A 25,249-nucleotide genomic window follows, 5' to 3' on the forward strand; every position below is an offset into this window, starting at 1 on the left:
TCTCTCTCTCTCTCTCTCTCTCTCTCTCTCTCTCTCTCTCTCTCTCTCTCTCTCTCTCTCCACGTTTCCATTCTGGCTAACCTTGCTTGGTTGACTATTGTGTTTTCTCCTTGATAAGCACAGTAAACTCAAACGTTACAGAGCCTCCATCAGACTGCTAAAACAGTTCTAGTGACATCTGTCAAGCCACGATCCCATCCCGTAGAGGTGGGCCGTTGATTCAAGGGTCCACACTTGGTGGTGGCAGAGATTTAGCATTTTTCCAATTGTCTAGCAGAGATTTCTGTCCCTTGGCAGTTGGTCCCCAAAAATGTGTGTGTCATTGGCCAGCACACGTTTAAGTCATTTGTTTCTTGTGGTTGTTCACGATGGTCACGATGCAGTTAACTTCCATGGTAAACTGATTGTGTTTGATTTGGTTGTCTTTGACGACATAAGAAACCATGTTTCCTCAGACGTGTGTGAGTCTGTAAACATTTTATTTCGTGTTTTTTTTTTTTTTTTGAGAAATGTGGAATTTGTTTTTACATTTATTGGGGCTTGGGCTCAGTTTTCTCACTATTGTCTTTATTGGAATTAAGTCACTGAACCCACTAACACTTGGATTCCCGCTCATCTTTTTGGTTTCTATCCTTCTCTTTCCTCGCCGCCTTCTCCTCGTTCTCCTCTTGTTTCTCTTTGTCAGGTTTGGTAACACTGTCATAAGAAGGGAGAGAGGCTGTGGACGGTGTGCTCTCTTTCTTCTCCTGGTTGGTCCTGCCATTTTCAAGCTTATTGTTGGAGAAGGGGAACCGTCTGAATATGATTCCACGTCGGATAAGGTGGATGCGGTAGGCGGACTGGATGATCCTGGCAGAGACGTCCTCCTGTTTGCGGCGCAGCGTCGTGGTTATAGGCTCATAAGATACTTTAGACGGGTTGGCTTGCACAAAACGCTCTTCCATCTGCGCCCGCAACATGTCCAGCTCGCCGCTGTCACCCAGCACACGCTTGGTGAAGGCAAACAAGATGTCCAGGCAGTGAATGCGATCGCCGCTCACCATGGGCATGTCCATGGCGATCAGTTCAATGGTGTTGGGTTTGGGCACGCGCAATGGGTGCTCTAGAGTGTCTGCAAAATCACCCAACTTGGCAAAGGTGATGAACTGGGAGGCAGTAGGGTCGAACTTCTCCCAGATCTCGTAGAAGGTCTCGAAGTCGTCCTCACTTAGCGGATCTGTGCTCTCCTCTGTGGCAACACTGAAGTTCTCTAAGATAATGGCGATGTACATGTTGACCACAATGAGGAAAGAGATGATGATGTACATGACGAAGAAGAAGATGCCCACTGACGGGTTGCCACAATCACCTTTTACGTTGGTGCCAGGGTTCTCCAGTTTGGGGTCACAGTCTGGGTCGTAGTTGAGGATGGGCAGCAGCAGGCCGTCCCAGCCAGCCGATGTGGTGATCATGAACAGGCAAATCATACTGTTGCCAAAGGTCTCAAAGTTGTACATGTCGTCGATGCCCGCTTCATGTTTAACATAGCCAAAGTTAGACATGCCAAAGATGGAGAAGATAAACATGACAAGGAAGAGTAGGAGGCCAATGTTAAAAAGGGCTGGCAGTGACATCATCAGGGCAAAGAGTAAAGTTCGGATACCCTTGGCTCCTTTAATTAGGCGCAGGATACGGCCGATTCGAGCCAACCTGATCACCCTGAACAGGGTTGGTGACACAAAGTACTTCTCAATAATATCAGCCAGGAACATACCTGAGGGAGAAGAGAAGAGAAGAGTAAAGAAAGTTAGAAATGTATGCTTTTGAACAGTGTGAACATAATCTACAATACATTATGTAAAAGAGGAACATCAGTCAAACTCCCCCAACTAATCCAAAACCTCCTCCTGCCTCACTCACCAACGATGGACAGGATGACCACAACCACATCAAAGACGTTCCATCCGTTGGTAAAGTAGTAGTGCCGTAGTGCACAGAGCTTCAACAAAAACTCCATGGTGAAGACCACGATGAAGATGAAGTTGACCCAGTATAGGACATTCTCCGTCTCATCCGACTGGTCGTCTGTCTCCACCATCATGGTAACCATATTAAGGCAGATCAGGATCATGATGGAGATGTCAAACACCTGCTGTGTCACAAAGTCAAACACCATGCCCTGGATGGGGTTCTGGGGGAGGGGAAGACAAAACGGTATGTCACACAACTCATCATTCCATAACATTTGATAGTTTCAAACAAAAAACACCATCTATTGAATGAACCAATTTCAATTTCGATAGTACCTGTGGCCGAGGAATAGGCTTTTGGGGCTTTTTGGAACCCAGTTTCTTCATGGCGTTGTAGTACTTCTTCTGTTCTTCCGTCATGAAGATATCCTGACCCCCAAAGTATAGGGACACACAAACATTTGGTTACAACCATATTTTGACATGGTCAAATTGCCACTACTGTATATCGAACTTGAGGACACCATTCAAAGTGATAGGGCGACAGAAAAGAACATGGCGACCGAGAAGTGACGACATATTCTATTCGGTTCCTTGAGCAATATAGAAGCATGCAGTAAAGAGTCAGAAAGGAGCCATATCTTTTTCTTCTGTTGGTTAAAGTTGTCAATGATCACACCAATGAAGAGGTTGAGGGTGAAAAAGGACCCGAAAATGATGAAGATGACGAAGTAGATGTACATGTAGATGTTATCTTCATAGATGGGCTGGTCCCCCACCTGGAAGACAACATGGTGTTAGAAGTGTGATTTATACATTTAATCAGTAAAGACTAAATTAAGACTTATCACACATTGTCACTTAAATTTGTATTAATGTTTTGAACAAAATCCAAAGAAAACAATAACAAAAGAAAGAAAAACACATACAGTACAAACAAACATATCACACCTTACTTTTAATGAATGTACAGTAGGCAAGCACCTGAAATATATTGAAATATAAGTATTCTGATCATTATTGAAGGACATGTACCTTTCTGGAATCCACTGCAGCATACATAATGTCCATCCAGCCTTTGAATGTGGCCTTTGAAAACAGAGAGACGACTAAGTGCACCTTTCTAAGTTACACTCAACATACCAAAGTTAATATATTTGACTAAATTACAGTTATTTTAGGTAATATGTTTTAAATTGTAAAATAAAACTCAAACTCAGAATGGCACTGATGTGTTACCTGTGGAGGAGCGTGTGCATGAAAACAAACTCAGAAATGAGGTGAAGAGAAACGCAATCATAGAAAGTACATAGAAAGGCTGTAAAACTTAAACCGTGAAAGCAAATGGACGGAAAATCAAGAATAATGCATTTGTGACGCACAACATGTTTTGGGTGATGCACAACAAGCTAATAACTGAGAACGTTATGTAAAAAAAAAGAGAGAGAGAGAGAGAGAGAGAGAGGATTGAGGGACACTCTCACCACTTGCAGCAAAGCCAGGTAGCCGGCGCCCACATTGTCAAAGTTGATCTTGACATTCCTCCACCTGACCTCCGTAAAGTTTTGAGCTATGAGTTCGAGACACTGGGACTTGTTGTTCACCACGTCCGCTTTAAAGTACTCCTCGGACGTGTCGTTGAAACAAAAGTAGTACTTGCCCGCAAACATGTTGACCCCCATGATACTGAAAATCAGCCAAAAGATGAGGCACACCAGCAACACATTCATAATTGAAGGGATGGCACCCACCAAGGCGTTGACTACCACCTAGACCAAGGAAGACAGGATATGACACGTGTGAAAACCAGTAAACAAATGCAGTGCAGCTCCCCATCCCCCCAGCAGCTCCCCATCAACAAACACTGCATACTGCTATGGCATTACACTTAGTACAAACACATGGTAATCCCATGTAGTTTTGCTCATGCCATTTCCGCGATGGTGAAATTCACCAGTATGATTGTTTGCTACAGCCATATTGAGTAGAAAAAACAAGTACTGCACACCACTGGGCCGAAGGCCGTGCATATACAAACACAAGTGTTCATTTAAAGGTGCGTTAAGTTATTTTTGTTCAAATAAGTGTTAAATAGCTCTATATTCATGTAATGGACCCGTACATTTATAACCTTTCAGAGTTAAATGAACACTGTGTACTGAAGTGTGTTACTTAGATTAGGAGGTGGAAGAGCCGTATCAGTCCCATTCCAATTAGAGCAGCACTGATGTGACTCTGAGACGCTCTTTGATCTGACAATGCATGCGCATAGGATGGCTTGAGGGATGCTCAAACACACGTTCACTCCTTCCCAGACGCATATGTGCTCGCGCGCACACACACACACACACACACACACACACACACACCATTATCCTGTAAGGTACAGTATATATACGGCACAACTTACAATGTCATGAAGTCATTCAAATTTGAGTGTTTGCCATAGCAGAATGCAGTGTTCACTCAAGCCACCCCACTTCCCTCACAATCAAAATCCTCCCAGTCTTACAGCCCCTTATATAAACTAACCTAAATCAAACATTGAGCAGTCCATCGCACACCCCCCCCCCCCCCCCCCCCCCCCCCCCGCTAGCCCTCCCATCAAACCTCCCATAAACTCAAAATAGCAACAGTAATAAGCTGAGCACATATTGGACGGCTCACTAAGGCTGACCAGCAGCTCTCAGGCATACAGCTGGGCATGCATGTCTTTTGCACACTCATTTGTGGAGCCATATTCCCTCCTCATTACAGACAGATGGACAGACAGGGCGGAGTGCTACAGCAGGGATTCTCTCAGCGTGTCAAAGGCGTTTCGCCAAAAAAAGAAAGTATAACAAAAATAAAATACTGGTACTGTACATGTAAAATGCTTCTAATGAAGTAGAGTGATTACACTCCAAATGGGCACCACACTAGTAAACAGTATTGTTATCACACGGCAGCATCGCACAAAGTGAATAGCATACCTACAAGCTCTCAACACGTCGCATTCACGATGTGCTGTGAGCTTGTAGGTCTGCTATTTCTGTGCCTGACGCCATCGTGCAACGAAGTATGAATGGGGCTTCTAGCTGAACCTCCCACTTCACTGTCAGAAAATCCTCTGCACATGCTGAGAGAATGGCTGCTTGCTCTAGCTGAGGTAACTGAATTGAATTGCTCATAGTGTTTGAAAAAAAGAATTGGGCCATGATTTGTAGAATGCATTCTCAGAAAGAGGGAAAATGGCTTCCAAAAGTGCATGTGCATCGGCAATTAGATCGTACATGCGTGTTACATGGCATTGTTGTGCAATCTCAGGAACTGCTCAAATCAATAAATTAATACATAGAGAATGTATGGATAGAGAGACATAAAGAGATACTGGCTGAAAATATATTTGCTTGTGTGTCTGGAAAAGTGAATCTTACGTTATGTTTATGGGTTCAGTATCTGATACATATCTCAGGTATTAGTGTTATTGTAGCTCTTGTATTGTAACTGTATGTAGTGTACAGTATTGGTTTAGATAGGATAATGGAGCTCAGAATAGATATCCAAAGGCCATATAAATACTAATCTCTTGAATGGCAATGGTGGTTTTAAAGAAAAAGCATTTCTCATTTTTTTTCATCTCAGTTTGGGTGCAAATAAAAACAAGCTGGTTTAAAACAGGCACAAGGATGCTAGATAGTGTCTTTTTTTTTTTTACAATGCATTATTCAAAATGTAGGAAAGAAGCAGCATAAGAGGAAGAGAGAGCAAAGAACATTGTCAGAGGGGTGCCTGATGACTCAGCCAATTAGTGCACAGACCATGTGCTGTGACAGCGAGGACCGGAGTTTGAATCCGACTCCCAGTCTTGTCTCGCATTGTCTCTCCTCTCTCTGCTCTTAGATTTACTGTCTCTCTAAACTCTCCTGTCTACTATAAGCAATCAAAATGCCCCCGAAAAATAACATCGTCAGAACAGGCCGCGATCATTGCATGTTAAGCAGTGCAATGTGTTCAACTGAAGCTGCACAGCTCGCCGGTAGAGTTGCATCGGCTTCTGCATTCCACTGTGCAAGACAAGGGATGCAAAGGGTTCTCACCATTCTATCTCTCCAGAATCTCTTTCATGTGGTGTCATCTCTCCATTCAGGTAGTTCCCTATGCATTTATTTATTGCTTTGACCTCAAATTCCACTTTCAGTTCACACAAAATGACAAATCATTCGATGGACATATAGTTGTAACATTGTAGTAAGAAATTAATACGGGAGAATTCAATTAATGCTTCTATCACTTGAATTACTGGGCCACCCTCAGCTCTCATACCATATACACCCAATGAACACCGTCATTCATAGGGCCATACCATATACACCCAATGAACACCGTCATTCAGAGGGTCACTATCACATTCTGTTAAAACAAATGTTCCGTGATTTACCAACCCCAAAAATGACAGTGCGTGCGTGCGTCCGTCCGTGCGTGCATGCGTGCATGCTTTTTAACTCTTAGATAAAAAGAATGAGTGAAATAAAGGGTGCATGCAAACCAAATCATCATTCATTCAAATATTACTAACTATAGAATGTTGGTGACACATTCATGAGAACATCCATAAAGCCTATCCAGGGCCTAAAAAGCTGATGTCTGCTCAAATGCAACGGCATCACATTTTAGCTGCTGGATATCTACTATAGGATGAATACGATTTGACTGTGAATGGATGAACAATTGACCCTCTGGGTAACAGGCGTTTGGCACCTGTCACCCGTTACATGCTGGTCTGTCATTTTTGGGACATGTATATAGGGAGACATTCTAACTGCCTATTAAAGACAGAAAGTGTTCTCCGAACACTGCAGTTGCTAGTCAACATATGGAACAATGCCTACCCAGACCCAATGCACTAAGACAGAGCTCCACTGTGCCCAATGTTGCCTCCCAGTTTCACTTGGAATAGAAGGCAACAGAAAGCTGTATGCTCCGTGTGGTGCCATGACATGAGAGCAATAATGGCTTGTTGTGTGAAATGGCAGACTAGAATATTTCCTAAGCTTCTGCCTTAAGGCTATGAAAGAAAATGGAAAAGATATTCTAAATGACATATCTGGACTGTGTTCAAATAGGGACAGATTCCAACGCCACAGTACTTTTGTGTCAGATAAAATTGACATTGGCTGACTGGGCATAGCTCTAGCTAGAATGGGGCCGTTAGTGGATCATCCAGTGAACCAAAGTGCTCACTCTGGCAGAAGCTTAACAAATATTTTCATCCCAAACCCACAACAGCATACAGTACGTATGTGGATTCTGTCTCAGTCCCTGATGCAAATCCTGGACAAAGCAGGACAGAGTGTGTGGGTGGTGACACTCCAGTGGTCCGGCCCAGCGGAACTGGGTCGAGACGGAGTGAGCAGTGGAGGAGGAGTATGAGGGGGGGTGGGGTGGGGTGGGGTTGTACAATATGTTGCACATAAGGGTCTGAAGAGGAGGTGAGGGGGGACGGTCAGAGGTGACGGGAAGCTTAAACTAGAAGACAAAGCAACCAGTCCAAGGAGAGCGAAAGTGAGAGAGAAAGGAGAGAGAGAGAGAGAGAGAGAGAGAGAGAGAGAGAGAAAGAAAGGAGAGACAACAACCAGGTGCAACCTATCACTACCACCAGTCACAGAGAGGGCCAATCAGAGGTCTGCATATTAAAACTAGATGGTTAAAATGAAAGAAATTTCTGCAAACCACAGAATCTATAAAATGCAGATTCCTTCTAAAAGCTTTGGTGTGACTGGTGGGGGGGCAGAGGTATCGGCATGCTCCTGTTACTTGGTTCCTACTGGTTGTTCTCTGTGTGCCAAATGCATTGAGGGATGCTGTGAGCTGAGGAGGGGAGTGGAGTTAGGGGGGGCATGTGGAGGTAAAGTGGGAGAGGGGGGGGGAGGGGGTTCAATTTAAAAGCAGTGGTTGAGAATCAGGCCAAATGAGCAGCCAATTTTTGGTTCAAATGCTCATGTGAAATGGCATGTGTGACTTGGTTAGCATTGACCAATTTTGCATTTACCATACTTACAGCCACGAAACAAATAAATCCAGAAGATGATGTAAGTTTGACTTTTAAGTGATCTGTTATGTGATGAGGCAGCTTTGTGAAATATCCTATATTTCGTGGTTTGATTTTGGTCATGAAACAAATCAATTCATACTTAGATGTTCGATTTCAATTGAAACATATCACATAGGTTGTTGAGAGGAATTAGAACTGTTATTAACTCAAATCTCTCAGCTGCATCATGACTTGTTCTTTATTTCTAACAAAAGGAATGGAACAGGATTGTGCATAGATCTGAATTGTAGTTTTTTTCCCCACCTTTTTGTTTTTGTTTCATAAATCCCCCAATATATGATTTTGGAATTTCTGTTCTCTCAGATTGGTTATTTTGTTCTTTTTCCTGGTTCAGTTCTAGCATGCTTTATAAACTGTTGAATGGGCATGCGGAAGGATCAGCTGCTTAGCTTTGGATCTTACCCTCATCCCTTCAAAACGCGACAAGGCCCTGAGGGGTCTCAAGGCCCTTAGTGTCCTGAGTGATTTAATGGGCCCTAGATCGGAGTAGCCCAGCGCATTAGCTACAAGGCTGACTATAGACACCTACACAAAAACAGAGAAGCAAAAGAGGTTCCAAACTGTTAGAAGTGAGAAAGTTCACTAGGGAGAGAGAGATGGCCCTGGCATTGGCGGAGAGTTGCTTAACATACACACATAAATCTATGCATGTATATACATGCATAACATTGAATTTATACATGTGTATACACTGAGAGAGAAGGTCAAATGTTTAGTATAGGTTTTATGTGCGTAGTGTTTTAGTAGCAATAGGCCAGAGGGATTGTTTGTCTGTTATTTTAGGGCAGCTGATGAGATGTGAAAAGTCCTTTGCACCTGCGAAGAAACATGTGGTTTAGAGAGAGAGAAGGAAAGAGAGGAGAGAGAGACATAAGACTCAAACAGAGGATAAAATTGGCACAAAATGTCCTTCAAGATTTAGTACAGATACACGCAAAGGGACTGGGTGGTTTGCAGGGTGAAGAAGGTAAAGAAGAAGGGGAGGGAGAGGGGAAAGAGGTTATCCTGTAGAAGTTAATAAAAAACCCAACAGACTTGAGAGCCTTACCCTTGCCCCTCTAACACTGTCTCTCCATGTCGCTCTTGGGCTGAGGCATAAAATCCCATACAATTTAAGACAGACAAACTAATGGAACCTAAGAGAAAGAATACAGGTAAAAATGTACAAGTGTGTCATTGTCTTTTACACATAATTTAGAATCAAATAGGAAAGCCACAGTCACATGTACCACACAATACATACATAGGATGGATATTAAGGGCAGATCAGCTATTGTTATTAGCACCGGACGAACTGCACTGGAAGGACAGAAATACACAGCGAGTACAGTAGAGTTACACACAGTACAGTCAATGGTTAACAATAACACCACACAATAACACTACACAACCTTAAAGGAACAGGTGCAAACCCCTTCCCACTTTCTTTCACCAAGGTGGTGGGCGGCAAGGACCTCCAAATATGGTCCAGGGACCCCAGAGGGCTTTGAGGGGGTACCGGGGGGGGGGGGGGGGGGGAGCAGCAAAATGAGGATCAGTTTAAACACAGAAATAGCTGATATACAAGCTCACAACACGTAGCATTGCACTGTGAGATTGTAGATCTGCTATCTGTGTTGACAAATCCTTTATGCGGGTCCCTCACTGGCACAAAAAAAGGTTTCAACGATCAAATCAAGTCATTTCAGGATTGTTGATGTTGAAAGCTGCATTTACCTGAATTGACCAACATCTCTAATGAAATGTCAAGGTGCAGAACAATTATTGGATAAAGCAATATGAATTCAGGGTAAATGGCATCAGCTCTTGTCATGATGGTAAATGGCATCAGCTCTTGTCATGATGATCACCTTGAGAAATCTAAATGTAGACTTTTAAAGATGGCCTACTAGTATAGGAGTGAGTAGGCTCACAACAATTACAAGTTTCAGATCAATTATATGAGCTCACAATTTTGATGATAAGTGCAACATGACAGAAACCCGAATCTGATGCCCCTGGCCTAGACAGACCTTTCTTATTTTTTCTGCAACTTCTGTTTACTGACTGGAGACGGCAGGGCAGAGGCAGGGGGAGCACCAGTTCCTTAAGAAGAAGGTAAATATCAACAGTGCACACATGTGAAAGCACCTCCAACTAGCCACCGACACCAACCGCTCAAAACTCACTGGAGGAAGTACACAACATCGAAGACTTACCGGAGTCACGTGGGAGGATTCTAACAGGCAAAATCTTCATTTTGACTGATGCCATCTTCAACATTTAAAATAACACAGCAGCTTTCACTTATTTAATGATGGAGCCAGCAGATCTGACCATAGGTAATGACAGCAGCAAAGGTGTTTCCTTTGAATTTGGGCTAATAACTGCTTACTGTAACTCTCAACGTTGTTGTTTTTTACTCTATATATTTAATCACTTATTGGGACATTTTCCATTGGGAAAACAATAAGAAGCTGTCATGAACAAATTGGCAGCAAGCTGGACTATACTTAACCTTCCAGGGAGAAAGTAAAATAAAGATTTTGCCTTTAAATAACTACAGTACAAGTAGTCTGGGGGGTCTGGGGTAGTTTTCACCTTTAGCCTGACCCTCCCCATAGGGGTGGCTGTGGTAGTGGTCTCAGTGTCTCAGCATCCGCCTCACAGAGCTCTGCAAGGCAAGGCCAGTGACATCTGGGGCTGTGATCCCAGGACGATGACGGCACAAACCAAACAGAAACTGAATGGAACTGAAAACCAAAAGGGAAAAGAAAAGAAAAAAACACACACAAAAAAAATAATGACAGAAATCTAGTGAAAATGAAAGATGGAGGATGGTTGCCATCAGCCTCACTCCACTCTCACATGGCTGTGGTGATCGACGTGCCAGTAAGCGAGTATAGAATTACTTAACCGTTTTCTTTATGTTGATATTTAATCAGATAACTAATAATAAAGAGTAACTACAGTAATATAAACATATTACATGAATATTATTTTGATGGGTCAAAGCCTGATTCATTACTATAATAATAGCAAGAATTGCGTTCAACTTATTTCATTCGGTTTCATTACTATTGCTAGTACAGTAGTACACACTAATGCGTTTTTCTGCCAAATGTTAATAATTTATACGAAAAACATGTTTAATTCAACACTTTCTATTTAGTCTGTGTTTATAAAACACTAAGGAAGACCAATTGACCAATTCAGAACCGAGTGCCAGTTTCAATGTGCTCCAGAGAAGCATGCAGGAGTATGACCACTATAGAAAAATGACTGCATGGGTTCATGAAATCTCAACCCACCGTTTCCTTCACTATACTGCGTTATGCTTTCTACCAAACAATACTCCAGCTGACCAGCTCTAGGACATTGTAACAGTAACAGAGCTCAGCAGCAGTAAGAAACTTACACTACAAGGCGTGGCCTTGTAGTGTTTCATAAACACAGGCTTCGTAGAAAAAAACATTGCTATGAATGGGATATCAGATAGAAACGAAACTAAGTAATGAACAACATAAGAATAAAGATGTCTAAAACAGAAATTCAAAAGAGCATGGGCATGTTCACAAGCAAAACAAACATGGCACATACAGTACACAACCACGCTGAGCGGGCAGAAAACACAGGCGGGTGTAATAATGATGGTGTCTGTCCCCCCTTCTGAGCCCATGAACATGGTGTCACCCCACAGCACAACACAGCATCACACAACCCAGACTCATAGAGCAGAGCACAACGGCTTCTTTCAAAGGGGGGGGCGGGGGCGCTGGTTGTGGACCAAACTTACCGCCAGGCACCTGTCCCTCCACCATCATCATTACTGTCTGAACATCTCAGCACAACATCACTACATTCCTGAGGTTACACTTTCAACAAAGGGCTGAAACCAGGGTTGGGGGGAGGAGGAGGGGGAATACTGTATTGACAGCTTGGGAAAACGCTGTCATACGACTCATACGGCACTTGTCCCAAGTGTTTGGTTTCACAACACAGACTTACAGTACTGTGCCTTAAACGTGGGGTGGGGGGGGGGGGGTCAAGGGGTGAAAGGGATCGCATTCTTCTCAATTAAATTGGGTCATGGTCAAACAATCAATAATCTTAACCCTAACGCATGTCTATACGTTAGGGTTAAGCTAAACTCTCAAGACAGATTTTCCACTTTTTCAATGAAAATTTGTCAGCAGGATCGCTTGTTGAGGGCAGGTCTTTGTGCAACCCTATCAGTGTTGTTCAGGGCGGGTCTTTGTGCAACCCTATCAACCCTATCAGTGTTTCTGAATGACGCTTTAGCTGTCCTAAAGCGTCATTTAGCTTCCTGCTCTCCTAGCAGGAAGGCCCTTGAGCAGGAACTTGGAAGCAAGCAAATTAGCATAAATGGGCACGGCCAACCCTGATTCAGGGCAGGCATTGAATTGAGCTAGCCCCAGAGTTAAAATTTAAATAAAATAAAGGAAAAAAAATTGAATGGGTTCCTAGATTGTATATAGTATACCGGCAAAACTGAAAACAGTTTAGCATTGACTCATTCTAGTTTTCAAAGGCATGTTGTAAATGTGAGAGAGATTAGATCTGGTCACAGTTACGAGCACATTATCCTTAACACATAATAAGAGCACGGTTATCATATTCAATGATTATAATAATAATGCAATACACACCAGTCAAAGCATGACATTCTTGCAATCTACATAAATGTATGAATGTTAATATCCATGCAGTGAGAAGTATTTGCATTATCCATTCGGTGCAATGTGGTTAAGATTACTTTGCCATATCACTTTGGCAGGATCTCATAGTGTTATCAATACATAACCTTCTAGATCAGTGGGGGTCCATTCACAGGTATTGGCTTGAGGTGTTGGATACTGCAGAGAGGTGGTAAGTTCATGGGGAAGGCCAGAACACGGGGACATTTTTCTTCTTTCCAATCCCCTGCTCATGAACTATTTATTTAAAATTTTATCCCACGATTTTGCAACCCATTTTTTTCCACCAAGTGTCAATTATCAAATGTAATCCCAGGCGCTACACTTCCTCTTGCCAACCTGGGGGGGGGGGGGGGCAGCGGACTGACCTCATGCTTCCTTCTATGCATGAGGAGTCCAAGCTGCATCTTTTCACCTGACAGGGGAGAGTTTCCCCAGCCGTACATTTCAATAAACACATTTCGTTGTCCATATGCAGTATATGGTAATCTCTCTGAAAGTCACATCAAATGAAAGATAGTCTTGTTGATAATGATATAACAATGTAATGTTATCCCTTTTAGCAGTTTGAACCATATTATAGGTACGTTCATAAGTCATAACTGCTGAAATACAGATGGAATAATATCCCCCGATCTGGCCTTCCAAACTTATTTGACACAAGGAGAAGAGCATTACAAAAAGGGAGAGAGGACAAAGGCACATATCAAACATTAGGTCAGAGACACAGCAAGAGGACATATTTAGACATCAACACATCTTTGACACCATCCAGTCCCACTGGACTGAGTATGACTTGAATATGTGTGTAATAAATCAATAAACATAGTTAATGGTTATTGATTAGCTGATTCTAATTTGTGCTGGCATCCATGCCTGCCTGAGTAGAAGGTTTTCCAAATTGGAATCAACTGTCCTATGTAAACCATTAGGAACTGGTTCCTATTGGCACACAATATGAAAACAGACTACACAATTCCCTGCTTGTGGCACACCAGACACTCCGTGTCCATATTCACAAAAAGAGTATTGTCCTTCATATTCAAGCACCTCAGACTGATAAGAAATCAAGTAGAAAGGGGTGGGGGGGCAAGGTTTTCTTTGCTTGATGGGTCTGCAAAGGTGACATGGATATGTGCACAGAGCAAACAGACAGGCTAGTGGTGGAGTCTTGTAGAATCCAGTTTATAAAATAATTAAGCAAGGTCCAGCATTTTGTTGCTTGCTGTGCACAGTATGTCCTGTCACCTTTTGCAAGCCTTGAAGCAGTTGTTCATTTTTCTAACCTGTGTGACCACTCAAGTCTAACCACACCCAATGGACAACAGTAGGTTATGGATGTATGGAACTGCATAGAACATGCAAATTGTTACATAAATAATATAATATTCTTTATAATTGAATAAATGCTAAGAATAATTGACACAAAAGGTTTGTGTACGGTATTCATAGTATCACATATTGTACCAGGGTGTGGTTAAATAGAGCACGCCTAAACTACCCCACACACGCACGCACGCGCACACACACACACACACACACACACACACACACACACACACACACACACACACACACACACACACACACACACGCACACACACGCGCGCGCGCACATACATACACTAGAGGACACAGGAGTAGGACTTACATCCACGATGAAGAAGTCGAGCCAGCACCAGGCGTTGGTGAAGTACTTGACAAAACCGTAGGCCACCCATTTCAGCAACATCTCCAGAATGAAGATGTAGGTGAACACACTGTCTGCATACTGCAGAATGACACGGATGGTCTTCCTCTGCTCAATGTACACATCCTCGAAGGCCTATGATGGGGAGACGGGAAGGAAGCTTATGTCAGCTCGAACAAGGAGAGAGAAAGAAATACGACAAGCTGCTCACTAACCATGATTTATTGCATTATAAAACACCACCCCGTACTTAGAATATTTCAAATATCTCCCCCATGTTAACGTGGCTACAGAATGTGCAGGTCCAGGTTCTTGTTTTAGAAGGATTTGACATGCTTGAGAACATAGCCCTCCTGGCACCAGAAATAGATTCCCCTTATGATAGATGGTACGGTCCATTAATCACAAGGTGCTGCACGGATTATACTGGCCCCCCCTGCCCAGAGCCATCTAATAGAAGAGTTACGATATTGAGGGGGCAGAAACCGAATGCTCGAGCGCTGTTCATGCAGCCTGGAGAGGGACAAGCTGGAGTTTGAAATACATTGTTTTCAACGAGGGCGGCGCAAATAAGAGCAATTTTAGGCATGTGTGCAACATGCCAACTGTTTAAAAGTATTGTACAGTAACAACTAAACTTAAGTCTCTGTAATGTTTATGTTTTACGATTACTACAAAACAATCTAAAATAAAGGGATTTAAGATCATTAAAGCTGGGCTGTTGCCTGGGTCCAATGCATTTCTGCCTACTTACAGTACAGGTCCCTATTTGTTGTCCCCATTCTCAATAGACGTCTATGTAAGAGAGCCGCCATTGGACTGGCCCCATGAAGTGAACAGAGTTTGCGTAACTCTGTCTTACTCTATGGCTCTGTCCCTGCCTGCCTGCTTGTGGTTGCTTAGAGCAGTGGTTCTCAAAGTGGGGTCCGGGGACCCCCAGGGGTCCTTGAGGGGATTCCAGGGGGTTCCCGGCAAAATTAAGGACAGTTTAACCATTTGAGCACTATTTAAAAAGATGGTGTTCAAATGAAATGGCATAATGCACAAAATAGGCTTTAGGGACCGTGCAGCCCAACTGACAACATTTCAGACCAGCTTCTATCATTTTCTACAAAATTACAGACACATAAGTACAGTACATATGTATTAGGGGTGTGCTGAAATATCGATATTGCGATATATAGCGATACGTCCTCCTGCAATAAATAATCGATATCTATCGATATAGAATTTTTGTTATTATTATTTTTCTTTTTATAAAATAATGTTGTTCATAATGAAGTGATGAACAACATGTTTAGAAAAGGAGGAAATGACAGCTAAAATAAAGCAAATCCCACTCTCACATTCCACAGCAACCAGAAGTACTGAATTACTGGATGGTGATTTGTCCAAACAGCTTTGTGGGAATACAAAATGCAGAATGCATTTCCCCAGCAGTGGACAAGTCCACTGACACCAGTGATAATAGTCAGTTGGTGGTGTTTGTGAGTTATTATGATGACACCAGTGGCAGTGATAATGGTCAGTTGGTAGTGTTTGTGAGGTATTATGATGAGGGTATGAGTCAAAGGGGGAGTTTATTGAGTATTAATTTAGTGTTTCAGAGGTGCAACCACTCCTATAGACAGCTATGTGTGTGTCCCTCCCTGTGTCCGAGCACGAAAATAGCGTTTTTTCAGTTCCAAGTATTTTGTAGTTGCAGATATCGTGATATATCATTGATGAAATTTCATACAATATATCGATATATCGCAATATATCGAATATCGTGATATCATCGTTATCGAGGGCATAATATCGCGATATATATCGTATCGTGAGGTACCCATATCGTCCCACTCCCACCCCTAATATGTATATGTGTTCCAAAATCTGACATAAGATTATCACTAGACACTATTCTAGACAATACAGTGAAGTGAGACAGGAAGTGGAGATGACAGGCGCGGGATTCTAATCCACAATGTAGCCATGAGGCCTGTGAAAACATTACAATGGTTATTAAGAGATTTATCAATACTAATCATAAAAGTAGTAATAATGCATTCTGTATTTAACAGTAATCTAAATCTTTTACCACTGAAACTACCGGTATATGTTTCTAACAGAGCTGGTATAGACCAATGCCGCCTCCACCTCCTCTCCTCCACCATCTCTCCTTTTTAAGTCTCCCTATAATCTCTCTCATCTGCTATTTGTCTCATTAATGAAAGCACAAGAGAGCAGACTTCATTAAAATAAGTTTCTATACAGTATGGGAGGGGAATATTATATTAGTTTAGTATGTATTATGTATAGTACATATATACTGTACACTGATTATACACTGCTTATATGCATACTGCTACTGCTACTCTTGAGTCTTACTTTGACCTCTGATTTCTAAATTATTTTCTATATTTGTCTCTTGTACTCATTTCAATTTTTGCTGCTGAGGCTTGCTGTTGACTTTCCATTGGAGGATTAGGTACATGTCCTCACAGTGGAGCAACAGGACTTGGGTAAAAAGATTGGTGAAGTCACCTTTCAGCGTTTCAACAGAGCAGTAACGAAGGCCTTCTTAGTTCTTACCAGGGCACCGCTACTGAGAAGAATCATGAAGATGATGCATGTCTCAAACCAGTTGTGCTCCACGATCAGGTAGCTGGTCTTCCTCAGCCACCACCAGTACTTCCCCCAGCCGAATGTAATGGGAACGTCACAGCACTTGTACTTGGCCACGCAACCTGAAAACGCACAGAAAGACATTCAATGTGTTTCCATGATTAGGTACTGTACCGATTAAAAACTGTACTGTAAAAGCCAAAGCTACTCAAATTTAACTGGCACATTTTTGTTTGTGAATATATATTTTTCTAAAGATTTGTTTTAGGCTTTTCTGCCTTTATTGATAGTTTCAAGTGAAGATTGACAGGAAAGAGGGAGAGAAAGAAGGGGAGACACGCTGCAGCAAAGGTCATCAATAGGGGTAGGAGTAAATACGTTTTTACTTCTTCCTAATCCTTTTTGAACTTCAGGTGCGTGCAAGATCAATGATCACATTGTTGTCATTATATTTTTCTTATTTCATTCAAAAAAGAAATATACATGCATTGTGGTTATATATATTGTTTGTTTTTTTAAATTATTATCTTATTTTACTGTTTTACCCTAAGGTTTCAAAATAAAGATAATCAAATCAAAATAAAAAAATCATGAACGGGACTCGAACACGCTGTCAGGCCAGAGCCTATATGAGGCATGCGCCTGGACCACTAGGCCACCAGGCACCCCTTTGTCTGTGATTATTGTGTTACTGGGAGATGTACAGTATACCATAGAAACAAGAATGACAACTATGGACATATCCTATATTGTGTATTCCTAATGTACTGCATCTTAATACAAAATACCAGTAATTCCCATAGCATGTACTGTACTCTGTACCACAAATACAGTATAAATTGCCCGTCACCCGGCAACCATTATGACTTCCTGCTGGGCCCTTGGGGAAAACAGTATAGCGATATGGAGTGTGGGAGGCGATAGGATCAGTGGTCTCACCATCTGTCCAACAGGCTTCTGGGTCCAAGTACTCCTCCACCGTCTCCACAACCACCTCTTCAGCAACATCTGGCTTGATGTCTATGGTGCTGCCCTCTGACGAGCTGGTTTCATCCATCTGGAGAGACACATATATGCACAACACATACGGATCGAGATCAAATGGCAGACCGTCTGCTCTGAGAGAGTCTTAAATGCATTTAGTAAAACACACTGGTCAGCGGATATGAGTATGGAATGGAATGGAATGGAAACAAGCTGCTCTGAGAGAGTCTTAAATGCATTTAGTAAAAGACACTGGTCAGCGGATACGAGTATGGAATGGACTGGAAACAAGCCACAAGGCTTTCTTGGATTCATCCTTTTAGCAGACCGTGTATTGTATTTCACTTCCTAATGCTTGTCTATGCAAACTGTTAATAAAGTATACAATAAATCAATCAATACCAGTAAGACGCCTGAGGGCGAGAAGCGACCTCGCCCTAAAGGGCGCACTGGCCATATATGGAGCATGTCTTGAGTGTACAGTGTTTGATGAGGTAAGATCAACATAATGGAATGTCAGAACAGGTCAGCTCCATATATGGAGATCTAGGGGAGATCTAAGGTTTTCACCAGCTGCTGGGCGTGGCTAACCAGACTCTGGGAAACTGACGTGAAATGCACGATTCCATAGTTAACTGCGACTTTGGTCGCAAACATCGTCTATTGAATAATGGGCGAGGGTTCATTTTTGTGCCACAACCATGGTATTACTGGTCAGGGACAAGCAACACCGGACTTGGACGGTAATACAACAACAATAAAACATGGACTTAATCCTGTATTAATGCCTATGCATTTGCAACGATACCTCGATTTAGGCTACATACAAAATTCAAAGAGCTAGGCTGTGCTAATGTCCTGTAAAAAACTAGGGTTTGTTTCATCCCAGTGCATACAAAGCACATTATATTTTTCTATTTCCTTCCATTCATTATCCATCGTGCAATCCAACACAGTGTTCATTTAAATTATATAAAGCAACAATGGGCCCAATTCCACGCCTTCACACTGACCTCTTTACTCATTTCGCACTCCGACTCGCTGCTGAAGTCTTCTGTGTTGAGGTTCTCAAAGTCAGACTCCCCCACGGCTATGGGCACGCACACAGTCAGATTGGGGTTGTGGATGAAGGACATGTGGTCTTCATCGATCATGTAGCGGCCCGCGCTGCTGCCAATGCCAGTGCCGTTCTTGATATAGTCCAGGTCTCTGTTGATGTCCAGGCCAGAGTGATTGGGGATGCACATGAGCTTCTTGTCGTACATGTCGTCCAGGGGCTTCTGCTCGTCCCCTGGCTTCTTACCCACAGTGGCCATGGTAGCCTTGAACCAAGCGATGCCCTTCTTGATGCGCATGACCGAGATCTGAAGGTTATTGGGCTCGCCATCGTCATCTGTTGCTGCCAGGTTGTCAGCACTGAATGAGCTCAGCAGCAAGGCAAGGAATAGGTTCAACACCTTTTAGGGGGAAGATGGCACAAAAAGCAGAGAAAACAAATAAGTGCAGCCTGACGAAACCACGATCTGTGATTGTTTGTACCATGGAATCCTTTTTCTGCCCATAGCTTTTGAAAGGATTCAGTTTTCCCACTTTGTCCATTATGAATAGTTCCCTCACCACTCGTTCAGTACCAGTCATTTCAAGTCCAATCTGAAACTTTCAGTTCTTAGCAATGTTAGGTTCATTTCTAAACTCCCATTAGTCTCCAAATGTTTAAAAATAGTTCTGTATAAACAGCTTAGTGACTACTTGAACACCAATCAGGTTTTTGGATATGCCACAGCAGAGAAACAACCCTACTGAAATTACACTAATGGTCATCATTTAGCAGCTGATGGGGGACATTTTAATCCTACTTGATCTTAGTGCTACATTTGACACAGTTAATCATCAGTCAGTCCAGACTGAATACTCACCACCAGGTTACCGATGACCATGACCATCATGAAGACTGTGAGACACATGCCTTGGCCTGCCACCTCCATGCAGTCCCACATGGTTTCTATCCACTCTCCACACAGCACACGGAACACAATCAGGAACGCGTGGAAGAAGTCGTTCATGTGCCAGCGGGGAAGCTCGCAGTCTAAGGCGATCTTGCACACGCAGTCCTTGTAGCTCTTGCCGAAGAGCTGCATGCCCACCACGGCGAAGATGAAGACGATGATGGCCAGCACCAGGGTCAAGTTCCCCAAGGCTCCGACAGAGTTGCCGATAATCTTGATCAGCATGTTGAGGGTGGGCCATGACTTGGCCAGCTTGAACACTCTCAGCTGAGGTTCAGGTGACAGTGAGAGAGCGGAGCAGGGTATAAAGTGGATAGGAGGGAAATGATTCAGTAAAGGATTCTATTCAAATCAAGATACTGTATATCTTAACATGAAGATATTTCTTTAAAAAAAGATTATGCACCTTGCGAGAAGAAATATGTTTAGAAATATATATACACAGTTTATTTAAAAGATTAGATTAGTGGCAAAATGAAGAAAAAGGAGGGCCAATCATTTAGCAAGGCTCAGTATCAGCTATAATAGGTAGCCGCTCAATTTGTAGGAGGCGTTGTTTGCTTTATCTATGATTTATGTCATAAAACAACAGTATAACAATGTTCTGCCGTGCCGTGCACTTTGTAAATTGTAACTGGCTGTTTTCCAATTGTCTGCCTTTGCACAAGGCATTCTTGTACTTCTGTTAATGTGGACCTAAATAAACATTTCAAATGTGTTTTCTCCCCATTCTGACTACTGGACTCTCTCACTCTTTCCGTTTAACAAGGTTGTGGGAACCAGAGGGAGTGTTTACCAATCGGAACGAGCGCAGCACCGACAGGCCCTCTACGTCAGCCAGAGCCAGCTCCACTAAACTCAGCGTCACAATGAACCCGTCAAAACAGTTCCAGCCTTCCTGGAAGTAGTAGTACGGATCCATGGCAACCAGCTTGGCAAACATCTCCACTGCAAAGATCCCAGTGAACACCTGGATGGGAGTGAAAAAACAACAAACTATTAGAGCGAAATAGCACTGGATTAATAACTTCCTTCACGGGGGAAGTTGAAAGTTCGATTAAAGCAGGCTGCATGGTATCCCAACTGTGCATTAGAGATGTTTAAGAATAATCCATCTACTTTTATACTTCACATATTTCCGAGACCCATTTAGGAGTACTACAGGAATGATGCAGGGAGACATAAAAAAGTGAAGACAACTTGTAAGGTATTATGGTTGAAATGGATTACATGTATTGTAGAAAGCCATAACAGAGACAGGCTTCTTAATTAGCTTAATGTGTGTGTAATGCGTGCGTGTGTGCGTGCGTGCGTGTGTGTGCACAGCCGCACACGTGTGTGTCCTGCACGTGTGCAGTAGTCCCGACTCCCAAGGATAGTATGGACCATCTGTTGTGTCATGATATCTGTTACGCTTTGCTGAAGGTCATTCATAATCACTGTCTGAGCTTACATACATGTGTGTCTGTATACTGCCCTACACAGCCTCAGTGCAGTAACTACGGCAAGAATTAAACTGTGTTTCGACTGGCATATAGATTATGTGATGCAGTGCACTAATTGTTTCTCTAATTTTGCAACAGGGTCACATTTACTACACGTGTCCAACTAGACAAGGAAGAAGGCAATTTGCATACGTAATCTAGGGGCTATTGCCAGAGACACTGGACAGAAAGTGGAAGATCTGGCCAAAGCAAGTGTGACGTGCACTAATTGTTCATGTATGTATATATATATATATATATATATATATATATATATATAGGTAATGCTTTATCCTCCATCCTCCAAAACATGATGATTTGACTTTGAGGCAAATAAATAACTCGGCTTTGTAGGGCAGTGTATATCGACTGTGTATGTGTGTGTGTGTGTGTGTGTGTGTGTGTGTGTGTGTGTGTGCGCGTGCGCGTGACTGTGTGTGTGACTTTGTGTGAGACTGTGTGTGTGTGTGTGTGTGTGTGTGTGTGTGTGTGTGTGACTGTGTGTCTGCGTGCGTGTGTGGATCCCCATTCTAAGATGATGACTCATCGCATGAAGGTGACCTCGAAATGTCCAGGAAATAAATGATGCACAGCTTGTGGCAACACCCACACGTTTCAAGGGAGAGCACCTTATCTAAAATGTTTTTCTGTACAGATTACTCCAATATTCCTCCAGCTGCCTGTGACTTCTCGTCTTATTTACATTTGCAAACCATTGGCTCCAACAGGGAGCCGATTCTGAATTTGATTCTTATTTACCACACTAATCCAGGCCTTGCCGTTAGCTTTAGCATCTAGACACCCATTTAGGCACATATTTAGGTTGACTCTGTTTGAGTGACAATGCTAATTTGGATAATATGGCCAGGTCGAGTAGTGGCCCATGCCGGCACCATTTTAGAGTAGCTCATCGATCAGGCTCCATGAAATATTAATACAGGCCTCCCACCATGCAGTCAGCCAACCAATCAGCACAGAGACAGCTCCTCTCCACCAGAGGACACCCAGAGAGAGAGAGAGAGAGAGAGAGAGAGAGAGAGAGGACAAGAGAGAGGACACCAGAGGACACACTGAGAGAGAGAAAGAGAGAGAGAGATATAGGGAGAGGAGGAGAGGAGAGAAGAGGAGAGGAAAAAGTAGAGAGAGGGATAAAGAAAGAAAACAGATTTGATGGAGAGAGAGAGAGAAATATGTGTATGCTATGTATGCGCACAGCCGCGCACACATGGCCGCATGTGTGTGTACTGTATGTGATGGGGTTGATGTTGGTATACTAGACATGACAAACGGTTTGTGTGCGTGCGCTTGTGCACGCGTGCGTGCGTGTGTATGGGAGGCTGTTGGAGGACGGATGGAAGAACAAACAGCTGTAGGGGGAGGAAGGGGAGGTCTGGGAATGTTTTCATTTACCTTTGAATGTACAATGAAAGAACTGCCAATTACACCATGATGCCCCAAAAACATCACGTCTCAACAGCGGAGGAGATGTTCTAATAATATAATAATCTCTCATATCTCAATGTCTCATTGTCAACCCACTCTCAATAGATCATTTTTCTTGTGACCACCGCGCTCTGACTTATGGTGAGTTACCCGTTGAAATAGATCAACATGTATGTGACAGCCTTCATCAGTGTGATGAACGCTGTCACAATGATGAAGGCTGGATAGTCGAAACGTCTGTCATTCTAGTGTATTGTGTTGCGTGCGTGTGTGTGTGTGTGTGTGTGTGTGTGTGTGTGTGTGTGTGTGAGAAAGTACCAGCAAGAATGAAAGGGATGGTGTACGAGACTGTAGTGAGACCAGCTATGTTGTATGGTTTAGAGACAGTCTCACACTGAGGAAAAGACAGGAAGCAGAGCTGGAGGTAGACTAAAATGTTGAGGTTCTCTCTGGGAGTAGTGAGGAGGGATAGGATCAGGAAGGAGTACATCAGAGGGACAGTGCATGTCAGATGTTTCGGAGATAAAGCCAGAGAGGCCAGACTGAGATGGTTTAGACATGTACTGTAGGCAGAGGAGGGATAGTGAGTATATCGATAGAAGGCTGTTGAGGTTGGAACTGCCAGGCAGGACGGCTAGAGAAAGAACAACGAAGATTTATGGATGTAGTGAAAGAGGACATGAATTAGTTGGTGTGAGAGGAGGCAGAGGACAGGGGTGAGATGGAAGCAGATGATTTTCTGTGTCGACCCCTGAAGGGAAAAGCTGAAAGGAAAATAAGTTTAATACACCCCAGCTGTATGATAGTTTGGAAGCAAATGGACCCATAAGGGTCCATTTGGTTCCAAGTTAAAATTAAACATTGATTTTACAATATAAATTGAGGGTCTCAGAGATAGAAATGCCATTAAATGGGGTAAATTAAATGCATTAGACTAATGCCTGTCAATCTGAGGGTCCTTGAAATTAAACGGGTTGAGAATCATTGCTAGAGCCGTAAAAATAATCTCTTATGGGGGTCCCTGGCATACCTTTTCAAATGGGTTGTCCGCGGGCTAATTAGTGTCAATTTGGGGGTCCTTGACAAGCAAAAGTGTGGGAACCACTGCACTACATACGACTGTACTGCATACACAAAACCACTCACCAGGTTTCCCACCGACAACACCCCGTTAAATTCATCCGTCATGGGGTAGTGCTCCATGGCCATGAAGAGAGTGTTGAGGACGATGCAGATGGTGATGGCGAGGTCCACGAAGGGGTCCATGACTATGAGGTTTACTATCTCCTTGGTCTTCAGCCACATAGGACAGCACTCCCAGATGAGGAATGTGTTAGAAAATTTATACCAGCACGGCGGACACTTGCGCTGAGACTCCTCCAGCTCTGAAGACATATAGCGGCACCACCACAACATCAACAAAGCAAAAAAACAAAAACAAAACGCACAGGCGAGGCTTTAGGCATTCATCGTACCGCATGCAAATGGTATATCAAAAATGAATAGAGAAATAAAACTGTATGCATTCATTGTATGTATCCGGTATTGTTGGATATGCAAAGCAAGTAAGCAGGAAATAAGGCTACAGCTCAATCTAAATCAACCAATGAGTGGAGACCTAGTCAAGCATGATTTATACTTGGTCGTATACAACGGTGCCGCGCGCCGAAAGTAGCAGAGCTACAAGCTTTCTTTCTTTATATATTATATACATATTTTTTTGTTTAAACTTTGGGCGAGCGACACCATTGTATGACGGGGTAAAAATGCAGCTTTAGATTAAGATGAGACAGCAGGTTAAATAGCAGGGTAAAGTGGCAGTACCCTCCACTAGTGTGTTGGTAATGACGCTCATGACACTGTTGGCCCGCTCTTTCCGCCCAAAGGAGGTATTGAGCTGGTCCACTGACACCATCAGGGAGCCCGACATTTTCTTCTTCACCTCAACCTCTGTAGTCGGCTGTCGGAGGAAGAGGAAGAATCAAGCACCCATTGGAGAGGACATGAACACCATCCCACAGCACCACCGCTGGCCGGCGGAGGGAAGTGCACAACAGCATTGCGCAGAGTAGAGGATTTTCTTTTTTTGTTTTGTTTTTAGTTGTTTCTTTTTAGGTGGGTGGGTGGACAGGGCAGGGTATGTTTGATTTGATACTTGTCTATGTCAATGCTGGCTTCATGGAATAATAATTGTGTGCTGTATAATCATGCAGGACTCAGCCAAAGTGGGAGCAGTGGTGTAGGGCTACTTGACCTAATTGTGTTCAAATGTAATTAGCTCATCCCATTTAACTA

At 43.0% G+C, this 25,249-nt stretch overlaps 1 protein-coding gene across 3 annotated transcripts in view; it reads right to left on the reverse strand.

Moving 5' to 3' along the window:
- Positions 1 to 253: 253 nt before the first annotated feature.
- The window catches only part of scn8aa (sodium channel, voltage gated, type VIII, alpha subunit a), a gene marked incomplete at its 5' end in the record, with an annotated part of 51,331 nt that continues 26,335 nt past the window's right edge, over positions 254 to 25,249 (reverse strand). For 2 of the 3 annotated variants that reach the window (XM_080764634.1, XM_080764633.1), the window contains 15 exons: positions 254 to 1,753; positions 1,900 to 2,170; positions 2,286 to 2,390; positions 2,591 to 2,728; positions 2,985 to 3,038; positions 3,434 to 3,718; positions 8,446 to 8,568; positions 14,392 to 14,565; positions 17,005 to 17,159; positions 17,977 to 18,094; positions 19,029 to 19,478; positions 19,938 to 20,294; positions 20,824 to 20,997; positions 24,101 to 24,339; positions 24,779 to 24,914. In XM_080764634.1, the coding sequence (XP_080620760.1) occupies positions 594 to 1,753; positions 1,900 to 2,170; positions 2,286 to 2,390; positions 2,591 to 2,728; positions 2,985 to 3,038; positions 3,434 to 3,718; positions 8,446 to 8,568; positions 14,392 to 14,565; positions 17,005 to 17,159; positions 17,977 to 18,094; positions 19,029 to 19,478; positions 19,938 to 20,294; positions 20,824 to 20,997; positions 24,101 to 24,339; positions 24,779 to 24,914 (3,939 nt within the window). In that variant the 3' untranslated portion in view covers positions 254 to 593. The remainder of the gene's footprint in view (positions 1,754 to 1,899; positions 2,171 to 2,285; positions 2,391 to 2,590; positions 2,729 to 2,984; positions 3,039 to 3,433; positions 3,719 to 8,445; positions 8,569 to 14,391; positions 14,566 to 17,004; positions 17,160 to 17,976; positions 18,095 to 19,028; positions 19,479 to 19,937; positions 20,295 to 20,823; positions 20,998 to 24,100; positions 24,340 to 24,778; positions 24,915 to 25,249) is intronic. The other variant, XM_080764635.1, reaches the window with a different exon arrangement.

The sequence above is a fragment of the Protomyctophum bolini genome (genome assembly GCF_963924005.1).
Source record: "Protomyctophum bolini genome assembly, chromosome: 5".
Lineage (NCBI taxonomy): Eukaryota > Metazoa > Chordata > Actinopteri > Myctophiformes > Myctophidae > Protomyctophum > Protomyctophum bolini.